At 33.7% G+C, this 22,673-nt stretch overlaps 3 protein-coding genes across 5 annotated transcripts; 1 reads left to right on the plus strand and 2 right to left on the minus strand.

Annotated features, from left to right (window-relative positions):
* Positions 1-677: 677 nt before the first annotated feature.
* Positions 678-5,593, minus strand: LOC123196940 (GTPase-activating protein gyp1-like). The gene is made up of 10 exons (XM_044611095.1): positions 5,372-5,593; positions 4,160-4,310; positions 3,867-4,047; positions 3,659-3,729; positions 3,302-3,439; positions 3,122-3,213; positions 2,125-2,396; positions 1,596-1,681; positions 1,295-1,396; positions 678-1,103 (listed from the first exon to the last, which is right to left on the minus strand). The coding sequence occupies exons 1-10, from the start codon at positions 5,503-5,505 to the stop codon at positions 942-944; spliced, it is 1,389 nt and encodes a 462-aa protein (XP_044467030.1). The 5' UTR covers positions 5,506-5,593; the 3' UTR covers positions 678-941.
* A 2,089-nt stretch (positions 5,594-7,682) lies between these two features.
* On the plus strand, positions 7,683-17,579 carry LOC123196309 (ribosome biogenesis protein bms1). Of its 2 annotated transcripts, none has more exons than XM_044610283.1 (19): positions 7,683-7,876; positions 8,119-8,268; positions 8,367-8,513; positions 8,604-8,694; positions 8,802-8,920; positions 9,393-9,583; positions 9,676-9,886; positions 11,390-11,630; positions 11,944-12,329; positions 12,704-12,815; positions 13,110-13,309; positions 13,477-13,832; positions 14,162-14,258; positions 14,335-14,553; positions 14,892-15,131; positions 15,696-15,905; positions 16,149-16,418; positions 16,537-16,740; positions 16,892-17,579. In XM_044610283.1, exons 2-19 carry the CDS (start codon positions 8,161-8,163, stop codon positions 17,054-17,056), a joined length of 3,567 nt encoding a protein of 1,188 aa, XP_044466218.1. In that variant the 5' UTR covers positions 7,683-7,876; positions 8,119-8,160; the 3' UTR covers positions 17,057-17,579. The 2 variants fall into 2 exon arrangements, with proteins under 2 accessions (XP_044466218.1, XP_044466219.1); XM_044610284.1 differs by having other exon boundaries at positions 12,713-12,815.
* A 698-nt stretch (positions 17,580-18,277) lies between these two features.
* Positions 18,278-22,318, minus strand: LOC123196906 (protein GAMETE CELL DEFECTIVE 1, mitochondrial). 2 transcript variants are annotated; one of them, XM_044611054.1, is made up of 4 exons: positions 22,153-22,318; positions 20,674-21,244; positions 19,467-19,656; positions 18,278-18,742 (listed from the first exon to the last, which is right to left on the minus strand). In XM_044611054.1, the coding sequence occupies exons 2-4, from the start codon at positions 21,195-21,197 to the stop codon at positions 18,524-18,526; spliced, it is 933 nt and encodes a 310-aa protein (XP_044466989.1). In that variant the 5' UTR covers positions 21,198-21,244; positions 22,153-22,318; the 3' UTR covers positions 18,278-18,523. The 2 variants fall into 2 exon arrangements, with proteins under 2 accessions (XP_044466989.1, XP_044466988.1); XM_044611053.1 differs by having other exon boundaries at positions 20,674-21,484; positions 22,153-22,317.
* Positions 22,319-22,673: the final 355 nt, after the last annotated feature.

The following is a 22,673-nucleotide window of genomic DNA, read 5'->3' on the forward strand; positions in this document are numbered from 1 at the left end:
AATGATTATTATGTTTGATAAAGTTTGATAAATATAAATAATTATTATATTTGATTAAATATAATAAAAAATTATTAATAAATTATTTTATTTAAATGTTTTTGAATATAATTATTTTTAAATATTTTTTATATTATTTATCATATTAATTAAAAATAAATTTATTTTTATCCTAAAAAATTAATAAATAATAATATAATTATAATAAAATCAAGATTATTTTGATAATTTTTAAATACCTAAAATAAAGATGATAATCAAATTATTATTTATATCATCTGTTATATCAGTATTAGTAATAAAAAAGTATTGTAATATTTTATTACTGAAAACCAAACAAGAGAATAAAAGATAAACTATCAAAATAATGTTAAAAAACTGGAACTAAACAGCCCTGAGGTTTATCTATTTCCTACCCAAGCTCTGATGAAAGAACAGAATTCCACACATTCTAAGGAATGTTCTAAAAAATTTTTTTGATGTTCCAAATTAGTGATTTTAACCCTTTAATTATATAATAATATATTACTTAAATTATTAAAACTAGGTGTATAATATAAATGAAATTGCTCAAATATCTTAGTATAGAAGTTGCCTACTCACAATAAAAGGACTTTAGTATAAAGCTTACAGTACTGTTGCTCTGAGTTTCAATTACGCTACTTGAAACACTCGTATGAAAAGACAAAAGTAATTCTCTTGTTTTAGCCTTTATCAGGTAGATACACAAAGGAATGCCTGACAATACATATATTACAGGCCACACTTTTGACAACAGAAAAGAGAACATTGCTTGGCCTCTTTTGTACTAAAATTAGAGAAAACGTACGCTCGAAGGTAACAAACCAAGTCGAGGGACAAATAAATATTAAAAAGAAAGGGAAAAAATTGTCAAAAGAGGAGAAAGGAACCGAATTCAGGATGTTGTTAATAGTTCATCTTCAGCTAGCTAGGTGGCTAGGAGAGCTGTTGAACATACTGTGCCACATGTATGCTCTAGATAGTACCATCTCAAGCTCTTGGTGCGTCCAATTATGCGTCGGAAGGTGTTGCAGGAACATTACCATCTCCTGGAAGTCCAGCTTCTGAAGCTTATCTGACCACTGTAAAATAGATAACGCAAGAATATGCTTAGGTGTTTGATGTTTGATATTTCAGTGATAGAAAATGTGTCCCATCCCAGAAGTGTAAATAAACTTTAAGCGGGTTACACAGACAATCGGGCATCATAGACAGTAACTTATTTGATAGTAAAATCAGGTAAATTATGCCACTGCAAAGAACAGTCTCTCACCGTTAGAAGAAAACTGGCGAATATGTACACAAGGAAATCAGGCAATGCATCTCCTTCAGCAAGATATGTGTCCCACAATCGCGTAACAAGATGAAACGGGATCTAATAAAATAAACAAGTTATCAGCTTTGAAACTAAATGGCAAAGTGCAAGAACATGACTGAATCTCGAATCAACCCTTGCTAGTTGCAACTGAATAGGCTTATAGTAATTAGAGGCCAATTTGAAAATGAAAATTAAGTATTAGAAAGTAAGGAGACTGCCATAGTATAGAGGGCAGTTGAGCATGCTGAAAACATACCTCGCGAATTAAAAGACAGTTAAACCAGCGGAAAGCAAATTGAAGAAATTCAAGCCCCTGCTCTTCAATGTGTCTTGAAACAGGTTCTGGTTCACAATAGACAAGTTAATAGGACAAAGAATAGTGTATTTGAAGGGGAAAAAAAGTACTGTACACACACATATACACAAACAAGTATCCAAGGCAAATTAAAAAAAGGGGAATGGAACTTGGTGTAAAAAAGGTTTTCTGCTGGCATGTTGCACTGTTTCCCCTAAAAAAAAATTCCAGAAAAAAAGAAAACAGCTTGTCATGCTAAGCTCCATCCAACACAAAAAAACATAAGTAAAATGTAGAGCATTAGGGGAGATTTATTTTAGAAGCCACCATAGTGTTCATCAGAAGTTCCATAAGACCACCAACCAATCACTGTAATACTAAAATTTAAGAACTGTTTGGCAGATCTAAATTCACTTGCAAAAGTAAAATGTGACTGGTTTCATTACAAGCAGCATAATTTACAATAACAAAATGCTAGATAATGGCATACCATCAATCCGGCGAACCAATTCCTTCAGCTTAAACACAAGCCTCTGGATTCCTGGTTGAGCAAATGTGTAATGATCTTGCATACCATCAAGCAATTTCGATAGGCACCAATAACAATCAGCCTCTATGTCAGAAATCTTTTCTGGTGGTAGATCTGAGATTGACCAATTATCCACACTCCCTTCCAAATATTCCGAAAGGAAAACGACAAGAAAGGGGGTAACAAGATCATTTATTCCCTGAACATACCCACTTGCAGGATGTCGAATAGCCCTGGAAAGAAAATAGAATTTATATGCTTGACAAAATGTTCTATCCAGTAATAAAATAGTGAAGGGAAACACCAAGTGAACATTTATTTCCCACTAAAATATTCAAAACTAGAATTACCAATACCAAATATTCAAAAAGCTATTAAGCAAATTGTAGCATATACTATTGGAAAATACACATTAGAGCACACATAATCAGGAAATTAAGCAAAATTACACAAAGAATTCTCAGGCCACTGTAATACATATTCGCATAATTAACAACTGCAGAGAAAGGTGATCCATCTAGCAGCTTTAGATGACAAATAAGAACCAGAACCATGTTTAAAACTTAGTCTAATAGTTGAATCTACCAAATTTTTAAGTTTGATTTGCTCATCCTAGATTTATTGTGGGATTTGATTTCAGAAAAATAAATCATATTCGAAATCATGTTGAACACCTATCCATTCTGGAGTATACACTTGTCACCACTGCTAGGATGATTACCATAGTCTAAACATATGTCAAAGTACAGCAATAAGAAAAAACCAAGCATAGAGCGGGAACTTTTTCATAAAATTTAGGATTCGATTAATTGAATATTCAATAGAAAGAAACTCTTCCTTCTGCATTCAGCTCGATCTCAAGCTACTTCAATCATTTAAATGGCCTCTCGCTTGTCAGAATTCCATCATATAAAAGATATGGGTAACTGGGGCTACAAGGGTAAGAATATTCTCTAACCATGTATAAAGAATACGCTCTAAGGATTTCTGAACTTGTACTTGCTGAAAGAAAGTAACATCAGGCACAGTTCTTGGACAATCAACAGCAATCTAACAAGAAATTAAAGACAAATGTCAAGGATCATGTGGGAAACTAAACAAAAAGATCAAGATCAGTGTGCAGTTTCTGTAAAAATACCTGACGAAGCATGTTGATTTCATCATCTGGACGTTCAGTATCTGGAATGTCATAAAATTGTGCAACACAATCAAGGTACTCAGTACGCTTCCTTCTCAGCACTCCCTCCCTTCTATCTGAATTAGGTGGTGCATATCCCTGTTGTCAGTTCATACTTAAATTTTAATTTAAATTAACAAGAAATATACACCATAGTTCTTTGCATGCACAAGTGTTTGTTCATCAAAGAGTTTATCAGTCCAAAAACATCACTTAAAAAATTACCAGTGAGAGAATTTCCAAAGGAATGATTATAAACAAACTCTGTGGTCAATTTACTTTATAAATTGATGGCAAGTAATAGGGCATCGAGCTTACCAGGAGAAGCCTCCACACGGTAGGGCGCATGTATGGTGGTACACCACTCCAAGCTAACTCTCGTAATCTCTCTAAATGATTAGGCATAAAATAATACAGTAAAAATGAGAAACTAAATGAGGAAAAAAAAAGATCCTAATCTCAATTAAAAATCAAATCAGTTCTTTGGGAAATTTCTATATCAACATATAAGCAAGAAGCTATATACCTAATATGACCATTGAACCAGATAACTCCTTTGTAAATTTCATAACCCTAGCAGAATCTGTAGCTCTAGCACCGATGCTGGACTTCTGAGATTCATTGAAATTAGTTTCAACATTTAAAGTTGTTGACTTCAACTTATAAGCACTCCCATTATTTGGCTTGGTTGTATCCTTGTCTTCTACCTGCATGAGAAATAAAATAGTAAATCAAATCCTTTCATATTTAAGACTTCAAATTACAGTTAACATCATGAATTTAACAAAAAATAGAAGGAATGTTAGTCATAAATTATACCTCTACGGAATCATGCATGTGATCACTTGTCCCTGCATCATTCTGTGAGAGACTCCGTCCAAAACTTGGGGAATATAAGCTTGGGTCCTCTATAGGATCTGCCCTTCTGGTCAGCAATATTTTACCGGGAATACTGCGACCTTTAAGCAAACTAAATCACAACAAAAGATACAGAAACTAAGTTACAAAATACAGAAATCTTAGAGCTTACACCAGAAGACAATGATGAACAAATATTTCCAGAAAAAGATACAGAAAACGAAATGCGGGCACAACACCTAAACAAGCATCAGATATGCAATAAATATGAGATAAAATCATTTGAGACAACCAACACCAGTTTCATCCTGTCATTACCAATTGAAATAAGCAATATGATGCAATCTATCTATTATGCGATGGAGACAACAACCAGCCAGATTTAAGGAATCCATAAACAATTTGATGAAGAATGCTACTGATCACAGCTTTACACAAAAAGTGAAGTGCTTTTCAATAATAAAATGAAAATATCTACAATTCACCGCTAATAGCATCAAGCCATCAACTTCCACAAGAAAATAACATTTCAGACCACATTAAATTATTCGCAATACTGCACTGAATAAAAATCAGCAAATTTAGAATATGCAAGTATACTTTCGTAAACAACAAAGCAACTGTTATAACAAATTCACTACTCTCGTATATCAAATCACAATAACCCATCACATGTAATTCCCCTAGTAAATCACACTACACTAATTTACAATAAAACTAAGCTCAAACAACAAAAACAAAAATCATGTTTTATAATATTTTAGATCTAAATGAATCTTCAATCTTTCATTCCCTCTCTTCATATTCGCTCTTGAAGCAATGAATTCATCAAACTATAACAAATCACACAACTCTTCTCTCACGGAATTTCACAAAAACCAACCAATCCCATATCAATTTTCCGACAATATCACCCATCTCAAAGATCGAACCCAAACTTCCACAAAACACTCAAATTCTAAATCACCAGCCCCAACTAAAGAGATCTACCACACCCCCCAAAACAAATCCCCAAATCCAAACAAAAGCCTCAACAGCCAATCAAAAACTGATAAAACAAAACACCAAGAAACCATTTCCAAGATCTGCAGCCAATCCCCAAATGGACACTCAAATCTGATGCAAAAAATATATATATATATCATGATAGAATTTGTAGCTTTTTTGACATACCCCTGAACATTCTTGAGGGTTTGGTTGAATCTGGAATCCAGGGTTGAGACAGAAATGGTATCTCTTTTGGGATGATTTTGATTCTGATTTTTTTGTCCTTCTTTCGTATTGCTGTTTTGGTGATTAATGTTCATGCTTACTGTTATTGGTGTAGCTGTTCTGTAAAGGCCATGCTTTTTTATTTTTTATTTATTTTCTCTCTTTTTAGTTTCTTAAATTTCTAAATCATGGGATTAGGGTCTTGTTACTGGAAAAAATAAAATATTGTTAGTTTAAGCTATAATGCCACATTTATAATATTAAACATGAGAGGTGATAAAAAATCGTAATCCAATAAAATGTTTTATCGTTTTATTTTTTTTGGCCAAAGGACTCCATTTCACCCAAGGTTTAGTAAAATGGCATATTATAGTCTATTAATTTAAAAAAAGTTAAGTACCCACCCATCAATTAAAATTTACAGATAAAATTAGAAGTAAAAATATTATTTAATAAAATATTTTTAAAAATTAAAAATTTATTACATTTTCTCTTTAGATTTAAAATCCAATGATTTATCCTCAATTCAAGGTCTAAAAAGTGGTTAAATCTCTTATAGAGTTTTTTTTTCTCTTCTCTAGTAATCATCTTCGATCGTCGATCTTTTCAAACTTCTCTTCTCTGATCAAAACATGTTAATCTTTGGCCAAAATTGTCAAACAAAAATTATTCATCTTTATCCGACAAAAATGCATGTCATCGTTATTTCTCCAATGAGAGAGAAAGATACAGTAAAGGTTGGTTTTTGGTCAAGATCGAGATGATTGTTAGAGAAGGGAAAATAAAATCCTAGGGGGGTTTTGGTCACTTTCAAACCTTGAGTTGAAAAAAATTATTAGATATTTAAATTTAAGGGAAAATATGAAAAAATTTTAATTTTTTAAATAATGTTATTAAATGACATTTTTACTTTAACCCTAACAAAGAATTTTAACATATAAGTAAATATTTAATTTTTTAAAATTAACTAATGAGAAATAAATCCACTAAACTTTAGGTGGGAAATAGTTCTTTGGCTTTTTTTTTTAATATCTAATTGATTTTAACATTTTGATGTTAAGAGGTGATGGTGTTAGCTCATAAAATAGAGAAGAAAAAATTTCTTCCAAACCTTGAGGGTGCCAATGTAATTTAGTCCTACTGTTGTATATACTATTCTAACAATATCCATAAAAATTTAACTCTAAACTCGATTATGTTAGTCTCGAACAATTAAATTATTATTAACTATTCATTTTATAAAATTATTATTTTACCCTTAAAAGGGTAGTTAATGATCAGGTCAACTATGATTTATAAATCACATTATAAAATATATGACCATGTTGGATTGTATTGACAAAGGTGCCGTGTTGCCCAATCCAACCATTTTTTATTTTTCTAGTGCAAGTATGATCATCGTTTAATGCAATTCAACTATCGAAATCACACCCAATGTGTAATTATACTATACTTGGTGTGATTTTGACTATAGATTATACCCTTTTAGCTAATAAATTTGTTAAAATTATACATGTCTAATGTAACAACAATGTAGGAATTGTCTAAATGACACCAGATAAGTGCATCCAACACAATTGCATCTCTCTATATTTGATTTTGATCGGAATCATATTTAACTTCCCCGTTGCATTACCACGATCCAACAATGAAACTGTTTTTTCAAATTTCTTATGTTTTAAAAAAAATTATGAAGAGAAAATAACAGTAATGCCTTTGTATTTTATTTTCAATGAGTCTAGTTTGGGTGGCATTTTGTAGTTTTCATATTCATGGGGTAGCAATGTTTGCTCAAACCTTAGTGGGAAATAGTAATAAGCAATATTATATGAATATGTACATATATAAATATATTATTATGTAATTATATAATATTTTATCATTAATTCGAAATCACTTAATCATATTATAACACATCTATATGTATATATATTTATATATAAAAAATATATACATATAATTCTATTAAATAGTAATTACTCTTAAATATTTTTAAAGGATTATGATTGTTGAATTCGAAAATATGCTTATACAATTGTTTTTAAATAAATAATTATGATTATTATTCATATAGATTTCTTTTTTCTAAAAATATATAGATTTTGTTACAATGTTTTAAATTAATAATCATGAATAAAATCGTCATTTTTAATTTAATTTATTAATAAAAAATAATTTATTGTCATTAATTTGAGAAATTATGAGTTTATTATTGAAATAGTGCAAAATAAAAAATTAATTATAAATAGAATAAAGCTAGTGTACTTAGAAATCAGGAGATTTGTTTCTCCAAACGCGCCCACTCTTAAACCCTAAATCCCCCTCTTCAAAGTACTCAGCTCTCTCTGCTTTATTCGAGGCCTGCCGTCCTTTGTATTTCTTCGTCGGACCTAGCCGTCGTCCCTTTCGTCCCCAACTAAGCTTCTGCATCTTCGACACCGTTCTCTGTCTGTTCTTTACCCTCGGGTAATTTATTAACTTGGAGTTCAAAAATAAATCAAATTTTAGATATAGGAAAATTCGATGAGTGTAGCAGCTCTAAAATAATGAATATATAGATAAATAAAATTAAGGAGAATAAACCAATCAAAGGCGGTGGGAATTAGAAAAAACAAATTTAATTTATTTAAATAAAACGAATGTAAATATAATGTTAGACGAAAAACATGAGGGCTTTATATATATTGACAATGTAGGGTTTGTCTCAGGATATCGAGAAGTGCTTGCCACCACGAGCGGCCATCAGAGCCATGGAGCAGCCGCACAAAGAGCACAGGGCTCGCCAAGCTGGCTCTTCGGCGAGGAAGAAGAAGGGGAAGTCTGATAAAAATAAGCAAGATAATAAGCAAAACCCTAAGGTTTTAAATTGTTTTCGGTTATTATTGATGGTTGATGATAGTAAAGTTATCTTGTTTTAGCTGTTTTGATTGTTTCGTATTGCTATTGTTTGTTGTAGGCGTTTGCTTTTACTTCATCTGTGAAAACAAAGAGATTGCAGTCGCGAGCTGTTGAGAAAGAGCAACGCAGGCTTCACGTTCCAACTATAGACCGTTCTTATGGTGAACCGCTTCCATATGTTGTGGTAGTCCAGGGACCACCTCAGGTTTGTTTACATGCTTTTTTAGGATAAATTGAAAAAGTTTCATCTTGTTTTTGTAACTCTGGATGGTGCTTTTTTGTTTGGTGGTGGCAGGTTGGCAAGTCTTTGGTAATAAAGTCTCTCATAAAGCACTATACTAAGCATAATATTCCAGAGGTCCAAGGACCGATAACTATTGTATCAGGTTTATGTTTTCTTTCACCTACTGAAATTTTAAGTTAAAAAGTTATTGCAATTTAGTTTTTTATTTTTATTTTTAGTCTCTGATGAGGGATTGATGAAATTTGTTAGGTAAACAAAGGCGACTACAATTTGTAGAGTGCCCTAATGATATCAATGGCATGATTGATTGTGCAAAGGTTGCTGACTTGGCACTGCTTCTAATAGATGGAAGTTACGGGTTTGAAATGGTGAGATTATAGTTGTTGTATCATTTTCACTCTTGGTTACCACATGATGTTTCTTTGGGAAACCTTGCCTTTGACTTATTTGGGCTGGTAGGATTGGTACTGGTTTGATTGGTTGTTTTGGGCGTGTAAAATAATTTCAATAATAGAATATTTTTGTATTAATTTTTATTTCATTAGAAATGTTGTAGTTTGAATTATTGATGCTTTTTTTCAGAGTATTAAATGGTTGTACACCAAGCATAACATGATCAATTTGTCAATTGGCATGTTTGGTTTTACTATTTTATGCTGAGACTTTAATTGGCTTGCATCTTTTTTGTTCATGGAGCTGCCTGAGTTTTCCCTTTCTTTTCCTGATCTTTTAGTTCTTTATCATTTTCTGTTTTCCTGCTTTTAAGGATTGATCAACATTTCTTTTGTCTAGCTAATTAAAAACAATTTGGAGTTTCTATATTATTTCTCTCTGTTGCAGGAAACCTTTGAATTTCTCAATTTAATGCAAAATCATGGAATGCCAAGAGTAATGGGAGTTCTTACTCACCTTGATACATTCAAGGATGTGAAGAAGTTGAGAAAAACAAAGCAGCGTCTCAAGCATCGTTTCTGGACAGAAATTTATGATGGAGCAAAATTATTTTATTTATCAGGTCTCATTCATGGGAAGTAAGTATATCTTCACAGTTCCATTAGTTATGGATTTATACAAACTATCATAGGTAAGGTTAATTGTGCCTATTTCTTTCTTGATTTACTAGATACTCAAAACGTGAGATTCACAATCTTGCACGATTCATCTCTGTTATGAAGTTTCCTCCTTTGTCATGGAGAACTTCTCATCCTTACATTTTGGCCGATCGTTTTGAAGATGTCACTCCTCCTGAGAGAGTGCAGATGAATAAGAAATGTGACAGAAATGTCACACTTTATGGTTACTTGCGAGGTTGTAATTTGAAAAAGGGAACTAAGGTGTGTGTTTAAACCATCTAATATCACTATTTACATCTGCAATTTTTTCTTATTAATGAAAATGCTATTTTAACTTTTTTTTATTTAAACTAATGATGGTGGGACTTTGCATCATGAGGGTTGTTCCTTGATCCTCTTGTACTGTAATGAATAATGATTTCTCGCTACATGTTCAAAATGGACTGGATCTTTGGATACAGTCTAAAATAAATTGAAGCAATGGATTAGAAAATACATATTGCTTTTTTCTCTACTCCTAGTTTTCTTCCTACATCATAAACTTATATATGTATTGCAACAAATGCATAAAGAAGTAAATCCTGGATGATAAGGCTTTGTTCTTTCTGTCATACATGGTTATGATTTGAAAAGGGAGGCTACCTTAGGCATCTTTTAGTCATTTGATGGCTGTGCAGTGTTGTTTATACATAAGCATAGTTCTTTATATAGAAATGTGAATATTTAAACCCAACTTAGCCATTAAGACTCCAATATTTTTGCTTATACAGAATTTATAAGGTAACATTAAGGATGGATTTATGTACAGTGGGTCAGAGAACGAGTTGAAAGCTACCGGATTCAAGGGCTTGATTTCGTTTGTTTCTATTAGGTTGGAAGTGTCTTTAAAAAATCAGTGGTCAGAGAGTCTGATTTTTAGAAACAAAGTAACAATTTCTCTGAGCATATTATTGAGTATACAACTCTTGAAATCATTTGAGGATTATGGATTTAGGTTAATGTTGAGATGTAGAGGAGATGTATATAGCATTTAAGCCTGCCCAACTGAATGTGACAGGCAAGCATTGATTTGTAGGACTTTTGGAGCAATTAAATTACAATGCAGTCATACATAACGTTTTTGTTTTTCACAAAAAAAGGAAGATATTTTTTCTTTTGTCAATCTGTAGAAACTTTAATTTGAATCATAAACCACTTTTCTAGTTTGCAAAAGGTTGGGGAAGTGAAGTGCACCTTATATAGTTTTTTCCATGTATGAGTTTGGGATATTTCGTGTGCTTGAGTGGTCTTGATGTTTTGTGGTCATTAAGTTACCGTCGTCAGATCTAATTTAGATGCATGAGGTTTTAAAACATTATGCAATTTTGTATATTTCCTTCAAATAATTGTAACAGAAAATGCATAATTCAATTTTTTATTTACCACCCTATATCTTTGCCCTTAGTTGGTTTTGTATGTCAAGCTCTAGTGGGCCACATCCTCAGCTTGATTCCTTGTCTTCAGCATTGACCATCACGTTTTTTAATTATATTCCTTCTTTACATTTGCAATATATTTTTTTATTTGTTTTACAAATAATAAAAAATGCAAACACCTTCTTAATTTAGACGTATAGAATGGTTGATTGGAATAAGATCTTCATTTTTGTCCCTTTCCTTTGGAAAATATGGTTAATTTACAATATGCTAGTGGTTAGATATTCCTTTATCTTGCTCCACTCCTTAAATTTTGTACATCTGTGTCCTAATTTCAGTTGTGAATCAGGTGCATATTGCTGGTGTTGGGGATTATAATATAGCTGGTGTTACAAGCTTAGCTGATCCGTGTCCTTTACCATCTGCTGCGAAAAAGAAGGGTCTCCGTGACAAGGAAAAGCTTTTTTATGCACCCATGTCTGGACTTGGGGATCTTCTGTATGACAAGGATGCTGTCTATATAAACATAAACGACCACCTCGTTCAGTTTTCTAGAGTTGATGACGAAAATAGAAAAACTATCCGGAAAGGTTTACTAGTTATTTCCTGTTCTCACTTTGTTTTGTTCCATTTTTTAACAAACAAAATTCTTTTAGTTTGCTTATTTCACCTTTTTGTTGTTCATGTTCTGTGATGTATCAAAGTGGAAATATCTTTTTGTCTCTTTTCCAAGTCTTTAAATTATATTGAAAACATTTTTATACTTATAAATTTTGTTGTTATGTTGTTTTAGATGATATATCTTTCTCAGAATGTGGGGCAATAGGAAAATATCTCAGATTTTCTTACGGGTTGCAACTTTTATCATTTTTTTTGTTAATGTTTTTGTTTGGTTGTTCCCAGGGAAGGATCAAGATGTGGGTGAGGTGCTGGTAAAGTCACTTCAAAACACAAAATATTCAATTGATGAGAAGTTGGAGAAGAGCTTCATTAATCTTTTCAGTCAGAAACCTAATACCTCATCAGAAACTTTAAATGATGCAAAAGACACTGATGAACAATCTGGGGCAGGAATTAAGAATGATGGTTTTGGAGATGAACATATTGATGATGTCCTGGATGATTTAGAGTACTCTGAACAAGATGAAGACGTTAAAAATGATGAAATTATTGCAAGTGGAAGTTGTGGTTCTGATGAAGATGACTTGAAGGAACATGTAGAATTTAATAATGGAAGGCTGCGGAGAAAAGCTGTTCTTGGAAACAACATTGATAGTAGTGATTTGAAGGTATGGGGGCTGGGACTTGCTTCTTTCATAGAACCATTGACCTAAAGGGAAGGCGGTGGTGGAGTGTTATGAAACCGTGCAAATTTAATTTGTGTATTCAGATGCTTTTTATTCTTTCCATGCTTTAAAAGTAAAGAAATGAACACAGATTGCATTTTAGACAATTTTGGCACATTTAGGTTGTCCTACTTTTCATAACTGAATGTATTGAAGCCCACCTTAACTTCTCAATTGTTTGATAAGATCACTTCACTAGAGTAGTATTTAGAATTTGTGTACCTCATATGTATATTTTAACTTGTAAAAATAATTCACATGGGATATCAAGAAATTTTTGGTTTGGAATCATGATGTTCGATATGCTTTTACTGTAGGATGAGGGTGATGAGGATGATGAGGATGAGGATGATGACAAAGATGATAATGTAGATAATCATTCATCTTCTGGCTCAGATTTTTCAGATGGAGAGGATGATCAAATAGATGGTACCTTTTTCTAGCTTAAAGTCATAGATTAAATATTTTGTGCTGCAGTGTTTGTGCTTTTGAAAAGCTTCTGTATGATATTTGTAACTATATTTTACTATTAAGAATGTAGAAATCAGTTTAGTATGGGTAGAGGGAAGGATTGAATATGACAAACCTGATCCATGTTTTTTGTTGGATTTTTGTATTTGTAACTGTTTGATAATATAGGTGGTCAAATTCTTATACAGACTTGCTTTCAGCATGGAAATTTCTCTATTTCTAAACTTGTCTAACTCATTGCTGTACATGAAGATGGCTTGGGGAATATATCAAAGTGGAAAGAGTCGTTGTTGGAGAGGACTGTCTCAAGACAAAATATCAATCTCATGCAGCTTGTATACGGGAAATCTGCGCCAACATCACTAACACATTCCAATGGAGTTCAAGACAGTAGTGAGGACGAAGAAAGTGATGACGATGAATTCTTTCGACCTAAGGGCGAAGGGAATAAGGTTTTTCCTGATGTTACTTTTACCATAAATTCCATAACTCTTTTTCAAAAGAGCTCCTTCTAAATTTGTAGGATGTTTAAACTCTATTTGATTATTTTAATATTGTTTTGTGTGCTATAAATGGAACTTTGTTTCTTTCACTTACTCTTGTTGCCTGTAAATTACAGAAGTTGAGAGAAGGACTTGATAATGAAGATATCAATGCTGAAGATTGTTCCAAATTTAGAAGCTATGAAAATATAAAAAACTGGAAAGAGGAGGAAATATATGAAAACATACGAGATCGTTTTGTCACGGGTGATTGGTCGAAAGCTGCTCGCAGAAATCAAGGAACAGACAGTAACTTTGAGGATGATGAGGACGATGATGTATATGGTGACTTTGAAGATTTAGAAACTGGTGAGAATCATGAGAGCCATCCTAAAGATGATTCTAGAAATGGTACCATCCAGAATGAAGATGAATCAGCAATTGAGGAGCGGAGGTTGAAGAAGCTTGCACTTCGTGCAAAATTTGATGCTCAATATCCTTTTTACTTTTGACTGCTTCATACTTTTTCTTAAACATGTTATTCATATTTCCTGCCTTCTTCCCCGGCTGTCATTGATAGATTAATCCATTAACTTTGATGTAGTTGTAATGAATTGATGTCAATTATTGCTAATTTTGCTGTTATCCTCTCCATTTTTCTGAATTTTCTGGTTGCCCTTTTTTTTTTATGCTTTTCTTTATCAATGCCATTTAGTATTTTCGTATCATTGGAGGTAGTACCTATATTTTGGTTTTCTGGTAACTTTTGCTGTCTAATATATTGAAATAATGCTTCTGTCTTGACCTTAACTTCTCTTTTACGTATGATGGATCTGATTCAGCAGATGAGGAAATTGAAAATAAACAGGGGGCCAAGTTTCATCGTGGTCAACCCAATGAAGTTGGACTTGTTGACAAGGTATGTATTGTGGTTTTGATCATAAATTTCTGCTGCTGTTGAGTTTTGAGTGGTAAGTTTTGCTTGGTTCTTCCAGATGAAAGAGGAGATTGAACTTCGGAAACAAATGAACATATCTGAACTCAATGATCTTGATGAGGTCACTCGATTAGAGATTGAAGGCTTTCGGACTGGGACATATGTAAGATTGGAGATGCATGGTGTCCCTTTTGAGATGGTCGAATACTTTGATCCCTTTCATCCAATTTTGGTTGGAGGAATTGGCCTTGGTGAGGAAAATGTTGGATACATGCAAGTAAGAAGACATATCTTTTAATATTGTTCAATGCTGGCTTGTGTTCTTCCACTAAATGTCTTTAATTATTTATATGTCTTTGGAAAATTACTGCTCAGGAATTAGTAGAAGTTAATTGTAGGATATGATATCTTTAGGCTTATTTGTATGCGTTGACTGTGTAATAACTACTTAGTTTAAGAAACCTGATTGGTGGCCTACAGTTTACTACAAACACAAACCAGAATTAGAGGGTGAATTTGCTGTTTTGTTGTTATTCTGACTGATAAAATTAATCTTTTTTCATTGTGTTTGTATTGATCTGTGTCTGATATGGCTTACAATTGCTTTTCTTCCAGGCTAGGTTAAAGCGACACAGATGGCACAGGAAGGTACTGAAGACTAGGGATCCTATAATAGTTTCTATTGGTTGGAGACGGTTCCAGACTGTACCTGTTTATGCCATTGAGGACCCGAATGGGAGGCATCGTATGCTGAAGTACACTCCAGAACACATGCATTGCCTGGCCATGTTTTGGGGTCCTCTTGCCCCTCCTCACACTGGGTTGGTTGCTGTCCAGAATTTGTCTAACAATCAGGTCAGTTTTTTTCTTGTGCTAGCGACCTGATAAAAATAAAGATTTCTGGATCTAGAAAGGCTTCTTAAGAGTTTTCCTGTTAAGATGATGTGTCTTCTCATGCATAGCACCCCAATTACATGTTCCATATTTTTATTGATGTGTTTATAACTCAGGATTTAGGACATTATATTCTATGCAGTGCTGGCTAAAATCCAAATAATATTTGAGTTAGCATGAGGCTTGATGAATAATGTCTTTCTAGAGCAGCCGTTACTATCTATATTTAGTTGATCATTACTATTTATGCTTAATGAATGAGACCTCACTTTCAACTACCTGATGGCCTTGATCAGTGTTAGCTATGTTTTGGTTACATAAAGTGCCCACTATCCGTTTTTGAGGTGCTGCAGCGCAGTTAAGGGATTTATTTGTCATATAGTTCATTACAACTGTGAGCATTTATGAATGTTGAAACCTCTGTTTGCTGTTGGGCTATCTATCTATCTTTTATTTTTCTTTTACCTTTTCCTCTTTTAATTTATATTATCATAATCAACTAATATCTTTAATTTGGATTTTTAGGCTGCATTTAGGATCACAGCCACAGCAGTTATACTTGAATTCAATCATGAAGCAAAGATAAAGAAGAAAATTAAACTGGTGGGTTATCCATGCAAGATATTCAAAAAGACAGCACTTATCAAGGATATGTTCACTTCTGATCTTGAAGTAGCTCAATGTGAGGGTAAAGAGGTTCGGACTGTCAGTGGAATCCGTGGACAAGTGAAAAAGGTATGTGTGAAATGAAGACATTTATCTTACCATCCTTTGACTTGCATCAATTGCATTTGCTTGTCATTAAGTAAATTATACTGAAAAATAACATGAATAGCTGTCTCTTTTATCTAAAGATTGTTTCCCCTTGTATGTGCTCTTTTTTTCTAACACATCAAAAGGGGAGAATTCTTTATCATAGCTGATCATTCCTCTTGCTGTGGTGAAGGCTGATCAACTTTTAACTGTTTATCTTGGCAGGCCGCAAAAGAGGAGATTGGTAACAATCCGAAAAAGAAGGGAGGGCAAACTAGAGAAGGGATTGCTAGGTGCACCTTTGAGGACAGAATTCTGATGAGTGACATTGTTTTCATGCGTGGATGGGCTGATGTTGAAGTTCCTCGCTTTTTCAACCCACTGACCACAGCCTTGCAACCTCGTGATAAAACTTGGCGAGGAATGAAAACCGTGGCTCAGTTGCGGAGAGAAAACAATCTTTCTATTCCTGTTAACAAGGATTCACTTTACAAGGTAATTTGTATCATTAAGCCTGTAGTTATATCACTTTCTTTTTTTCATATTGCTCGTTTAGGGTAGCTTTCATGTGGTAAGTTAAAATCATTTTCTTTTGTTTGTGTCTTTCTGGCAGCCGATTGAAAGGAAACAAAGGAACTTCAACCCATTGGTGATTCCAAAGACATTACAGGTGGCTCTCCCATTTGAATCAAAGCCCAAGGATATACCTAGCCGGAAGCGGCCACTTCTTGAAAATAGAAGAGCTGTAATAATGGAGCCTCATGAGAGAAAAGTTCATACTCTTGTTCAACATCTTCAATTAATTAGAAATGAGAAGGTATGTGCACCTTGATCAAAAAATTATGTATACATACTTGAACCCTAATGATCATAATGTCACAACTAGTATTTTCTTGTCTACTATTACACATCACATATTTCCAGTTACAAATTTTATATATTCACATATTTCATTGGGGGTTTTGCAGATGAAGAAACGGAAGCTCAAGGCGGAGCAGAAGAGAAAGGAACTTGAAGCAGAGAAAGCTAAGGACGAACAATTAACAAGAAAGCGGCAGAGAGAAGAAAGGCGGGAGAGATACCGTGAGCAAGATAAACTAAACAAGAAGATTCGGAGACATTCAGAGGCCTGATTTTCCCAACTACAAATGTTAATCTTGTCATTCTGGCTCAGGCAAATCTGATCAATGAAAGGTCAACTGTGGTGCACAAAATGACTTCTCAAGAATGGTAAATGCTGAACCTTGCAATCCTTTGCTGTGGTATCCCTTAAGGGCGATCCTTGACAGCAAGTCTGGTTGAGCTTGGTCAAAATCAATTCATGGCCATTGATTTGTTGTTAAAGCACCAATATCAACGAAGATGGACCAGAAGATCAAGCCTCTTGACCCCTTCCATTGACATTTAAAATGAACTCGAGCAACTTTCAGGAGTTGTACTATATTGTGTTGTAATTGTAACTATGTAGGTACATCATATTAACATTTTTATGTCTGAGAGTAGTTTTTTGTCCACTCAGGACAAAATATTATTTTCTGAGGCTTGAGATGTGAAAGAGGAAAGTTACAAAAGTTTGTGAAAGATAAGTTAGATACAATCTGAAAAGAATTATCTATTTCAATGGTACGAAACTAAGTATCTTTGCAGCGTCCTTAACTTGGTGTAACTTTCCCTTCACACTTTCTGAAGAAAAAAAATCGAAAACGGCTCTTTTTATGCGCCTTACTTTCCATGGCATGGCATGTCATGGAACATTGGTCCATATCAACCATATCTAGTTGTGATTGAGGATCCCTCGCCAATGTCCTTCATCTCCATATTGTTCTCGTTGCTTGAGTTAGACAAGAAGGATTCCTCAGCTTGCAGAGGGTGGTTTTCCTTTGCTCATGTAAATTGGTGTACAATATTGGATAAGCAGATGAATCAAACTCAAATCAAATATAACTTCAAATCCAAACCGTCTCGGTTCAAATCCTCTCCTAAATATATATCGCTATTCCATGAATCTGAGAGAGGATCTTTAATTACCATGCACTGTTGTTTGGGGAGGATCTTAAATTACCATTTATTGTTGTTCTGTGCGATCTACCTGTGTTCACTTGAGCTATCCGATAATGAAATAAGTTTTTTTTCAAAGGTGAATTCTGTTTTGATTTGAAAGTCTTTAAAAGTATCAATAAAACTATATATGCTTCAAACATCCAAAATGATAAAATGATTAGATAATCATAAATTATAGGTAAAATAATTTAATTACACAATGATATATTATTAGTATTTAATTATAAATAAACATTTTTAAAAAAAAGAAAAAAAAGGAGAAATATAACATGAAAATAAAGAGAGGGAGAAACTAAATAATATACATCCATTGATAAGACGAATTTCAAATTAAATTTATTTTTACCACTGGATTTTTTAAATCCTTCAAAATCTAACAGTTCCTAATTAACTTTCCTACATAATTGAACTTCAGGAAACTTGGTCCCAGTGAAGCCACAAAGAAAGAAGAAACAAGAAAAGAGAAAGATTCGGATCCAACGAGTAGATGCAGAAAGACTACAACAGAATCAGCAATTTATTTTATCTAATGAAGCACATTATGGGAAAATTCTGCGCCGATGGCGGGGTTTCTCTCGCTTCACGTACATTTTTTCCATTTCATTCAGAGGTCGGCTAGACCCATCTGGCATGCTAACAAACTTCCAGCCCCCACCCCCTCCTCGCTTGCCTCGTGGCCCCAATTTCTCAACTGTGAATTGCCAACCTTCAGAAGATCGACGCCTGCTATATTTGTGGCATTTCACCTTCCCTGCAACCTGTAAAAAGACAACAATATCATATAAAGGTACAGCAAAAGACACGAAATGTACAGATTCAATCAGCAACATACCGAGTGAGCAAAATAGAGAAGAGAAACATAAGGATTCATGCAAAGCTGACCACAATGGTAAAATTGCATTCTATTTACTATTCACAAGTTAATTAAATGAACTTCATCTCCTAATCATCTGATACTTGTTTTTCTAGGACTAATCATCTGATTTTTGATCATTTGACAACGATTTGAAGAATAATAGTGGGGTAAATGTTCATCACCATATAGTAGAAAGGAAAAACTATCAAGTTATCAGTTAAAAATGAGACAGGTCACTCAAAATTTTAGGAATCACGATTTTGTAAACAGATCTGCCTCCACCAGCGTATAGTAGATGATACTGGAGTCCCTATTCTACTAACAGCCTCACCTCAGCAATCCAATTTAAAAAATATTGGCACATAAAATCTGTCATCAATTCATCAATACACAAATAAACTTTCTCAGACCTGTGCATGCAAGTGCATTTGTGTTATATAGAGAGAAAGAGACTGAAAAGTAACAAGATTCTAACAACTTTTGTACTCTATATCCCCCTTTTTGGATAGGAAACAGAACAACAACAGTTTTTTTCTCAATAACAGAAATGAAAAACCAAGATTATATACAAAAGCTAATTATCTTTTACTTGTCACAAGCCTAAGGTTAAGAGGATGCGAACTTACTTTCATTTTGTTGAAATTCATTCTCTGGACAAAGTCTTGATATAGCATTTCATCCTCTTTCTGGGAGATCTCATAATGAACTTCATCTAGGTCTTTGATAGTACCATCCCAGCCCTCCGGCATAACCTTAAAGTCAGGTTTATAAGGAAGGGATGCCACATGGAATTCCCGGTCGTGAGAGATAAAGAATCTGCAGTAAAGAAATTTAAAAATAAATGCAAAGAAAATATAAGGTCATTATTTCAGAGGCAAATCTGCCAATCTTTATCTAATTCAATGTTTTCTAGTTCTGGTTTAACACAACTATTTTTTTGGACAACTTTATTCATTTACATGATAGCTTATGTAAGCACTAAGCACATGAATGTAAGACCACATGTATACAACAAGATGTACATAACAAACTAGAGCAAGAGAGCATTTTATGATTTAATAAATTTTGGCGTTCCCATCCGTCATGGTATCAAATATCTATTTCATGTCAACAATACAATAAACATGAAAACACTATCATCAACATGACCAGCAACACACAAAGCCACACCAGCCCCAAGTTAGAACCAAAAGTAACTTTTAAGCACTTGCCCTACCACAGCTAAACAGATTTTGTTTCATTAAAAGGTTACCAAGTTCAAGAAAGCTGCAGCTATGATTGAGTCACTGAGATACTTTTAAGGGTAGCTTTTGCTTAGAAGAATTGTAAAATATAATACAGCTTAGTAAATTTTGTCCAAAGAAAAAAAAAATTAAATGATGTGAATCAATAGTAGATGAGAAAGAACTCAATTTATGACATCAAATATCTGCCCTACTTTCACAAAACCTGACATACCAACTCCCGCTATGATACAAGCCACAAGGCAATTATATGCACAACTAATCATTGAAACAGAGAAATGTATAGTATCTCCAACGTATATGATTTAAATAAAATCATTAGGTATTTGGTCAGAGGATCTGCAAGATGAAATTTCTATGCCTGAAGAAAATAACCTCAAAGTAGTTACTGAAGAAGAATCTACTTACCTAACCATAGCTATTCAAATTGCTACTATATCCTCTAATCATGCTTTCTATAAACAACCACATCATAAAATATAATGTAAGTACTGATGATTGCATACCAACATCAAGCCCAAAAGCCAAACAAGAATGATATAAGACATTAAATATTAAAAATAAACAATGATTAGATAAAAAATCTCACTCAGGGCAGGTGTCAAGCAGAAGCTCAACAGAGTCATCCAATGGATGGCCAAGCTTTTTCTCTTCTTCCTCCTCAAGCTCCTTCAGCCACAGAATTGCATGCACTCTCTGCCTCATTATCCTATAATCCTTGGCAAGCCTCTCAACAGTATAAATCTCAGGATTCTGTTTGTGCAAGCGGTACATCTCTGCCTTCTCTGAGTCCTTGAGATAAGACCCCCTTGCACCAGGCTCTCGTACTTGCTTCAGCAGCACACACGTCTCACGCATTCTCTCACCCCATCCCTCAACGAAAGCCTTGCTCTTTCTGTTCTCTGCCTCCATTTCCCTGACCTCATCTTCAAGCTCTTGCATATCAGAGACCACTTTAGATTGATAATATGTATCCTGTCCACTGCTGCTGGAACTAGCTTGATGTCCAACAGCCTCTCCATTGAAGTGCTCCTTGGTCAATCCAGTTGACCAGGTTGAACTCGTTTCCCAACTCAGATCATCAGAACTGGTGCCACCAATTGATCCACCCATTGCCTTCTCCCATTCATTTTTGCCTTCACTCCCATCTTCACCACCACCTGATTTCACAGAAAATGTTCGGGTCACAATAACCCGATTAGCCTCACATCCACTCTTTGAAGCAATATTCACATTATTTCCCAATGAGGGCAAAGTTTTCTCCAAAATTCTTGTGGTGTTTGTGACAGTACTAAGGGAAGTAGATGACAAGCGAGATAACAAACGGGTAAGATTATGCATATTATCAGTACTCAAAATCAAAGTCTGTTTCTTCAAAACCACACTACAAGTACACAATCCTGAAACAAGAATAACTGCATTTCAGTAACTTGAAAAATAAACCCAGTTACCATCATATAATTTAATTAACTTCCCTAAGGTTTGTCCTCATAATTTGAAAGATACAGATGAACTTGATCAAAAATTTAGAAAATCATTAACTTGCCCAAGACAAGAATTCCCTTAAAACTTACCCTTCCTTTTCTAGGGAAAAAAATGTGAACCAAAGAATACAATGAAATGTATAAGATGAAATACACTAAAAATACTGAAAGTCTTCTATTCAAGATAAGCATAACAAGTTCTAAAGCCATTTTTTAACTCCGAAAATATATAAACAGAACGAAAACATAAAAAAACAAAAAAAGTGCTTCCGCTAGCACGACAGAATGAATAATATTTTTAGCTATGAAAGAATAAGTAAGAACAGTAACAACATTAGAAACAAAAACCATATGGCGAACTCCAACAAAAATCCTATGTTCTCAAAAAATTGACCTAATGTGATACGAAAGATTCAGTAAAAATGAAAGAAAGAAATCCTTCGCCTTTCCGCTTTCCAATTATCATAACTCAATCATCAAAATATGCACTACCCAAATTTTATTAACAACTGATAAAAAAAAAAAAAGTCAAGATTCCCATTTTTGAAGCTAGAACCACAACTGAATAGACGGAAACAAAATACCGGAAAAGGAGGCGGCGACTGGCACAAACAGCTTGGTCGAGGCTGAGTTCGACTGCTGAGAGAGTTGGCGGCCGCTCAAATATTGTGGTATAGGAAGAGGGTCACGCTGGTTTTGAGGGGTTTTTCACTTCAAACCTCTGAGGTGTGGCTAAAACCAAAGTAACCCCTCCGATTCTGATAATTACGCTCAACCCCTATTAATAGAGCAGTTGGATTCAAATTAAATTTATTCAAACTTAAAATAAATTTGATTTAAGTGAATCTAAAACAAATTCAATTCAAAAAAATTTAAATTTAAGTTTAACTCTAAAAGTTAAATATTTTCAAATTCGAACTCAAAATTTAAAAATGTTCAATTCATCAAACTCATAAATTTAAAATTTTTTTATATAAATAAATTAAAATAACATTATTTTAATTTAGGTCAAACGACCATTTCTCACACAAAGTATGCTGTAATGATAAGTTTCTATCATTTAACTATAGAAACACCAAATACTTATCTATAACCAGTTAAAAAC

The sequence above is a fragment of the Mangifera indica genome, chromosome 14 (assembly GCF_011075055.1).
Source record: "Mangifera indica cultivar Alphonso chromosome 14, CATAS_Mindica_2.1, whole genome shotgun sequence".
NCBI lineage: Eukaryota > Viridiplantae > Streptophyta > Magnoliopsida > Sapindales > Anacardiaceae > Mangifera > Mangifera indica.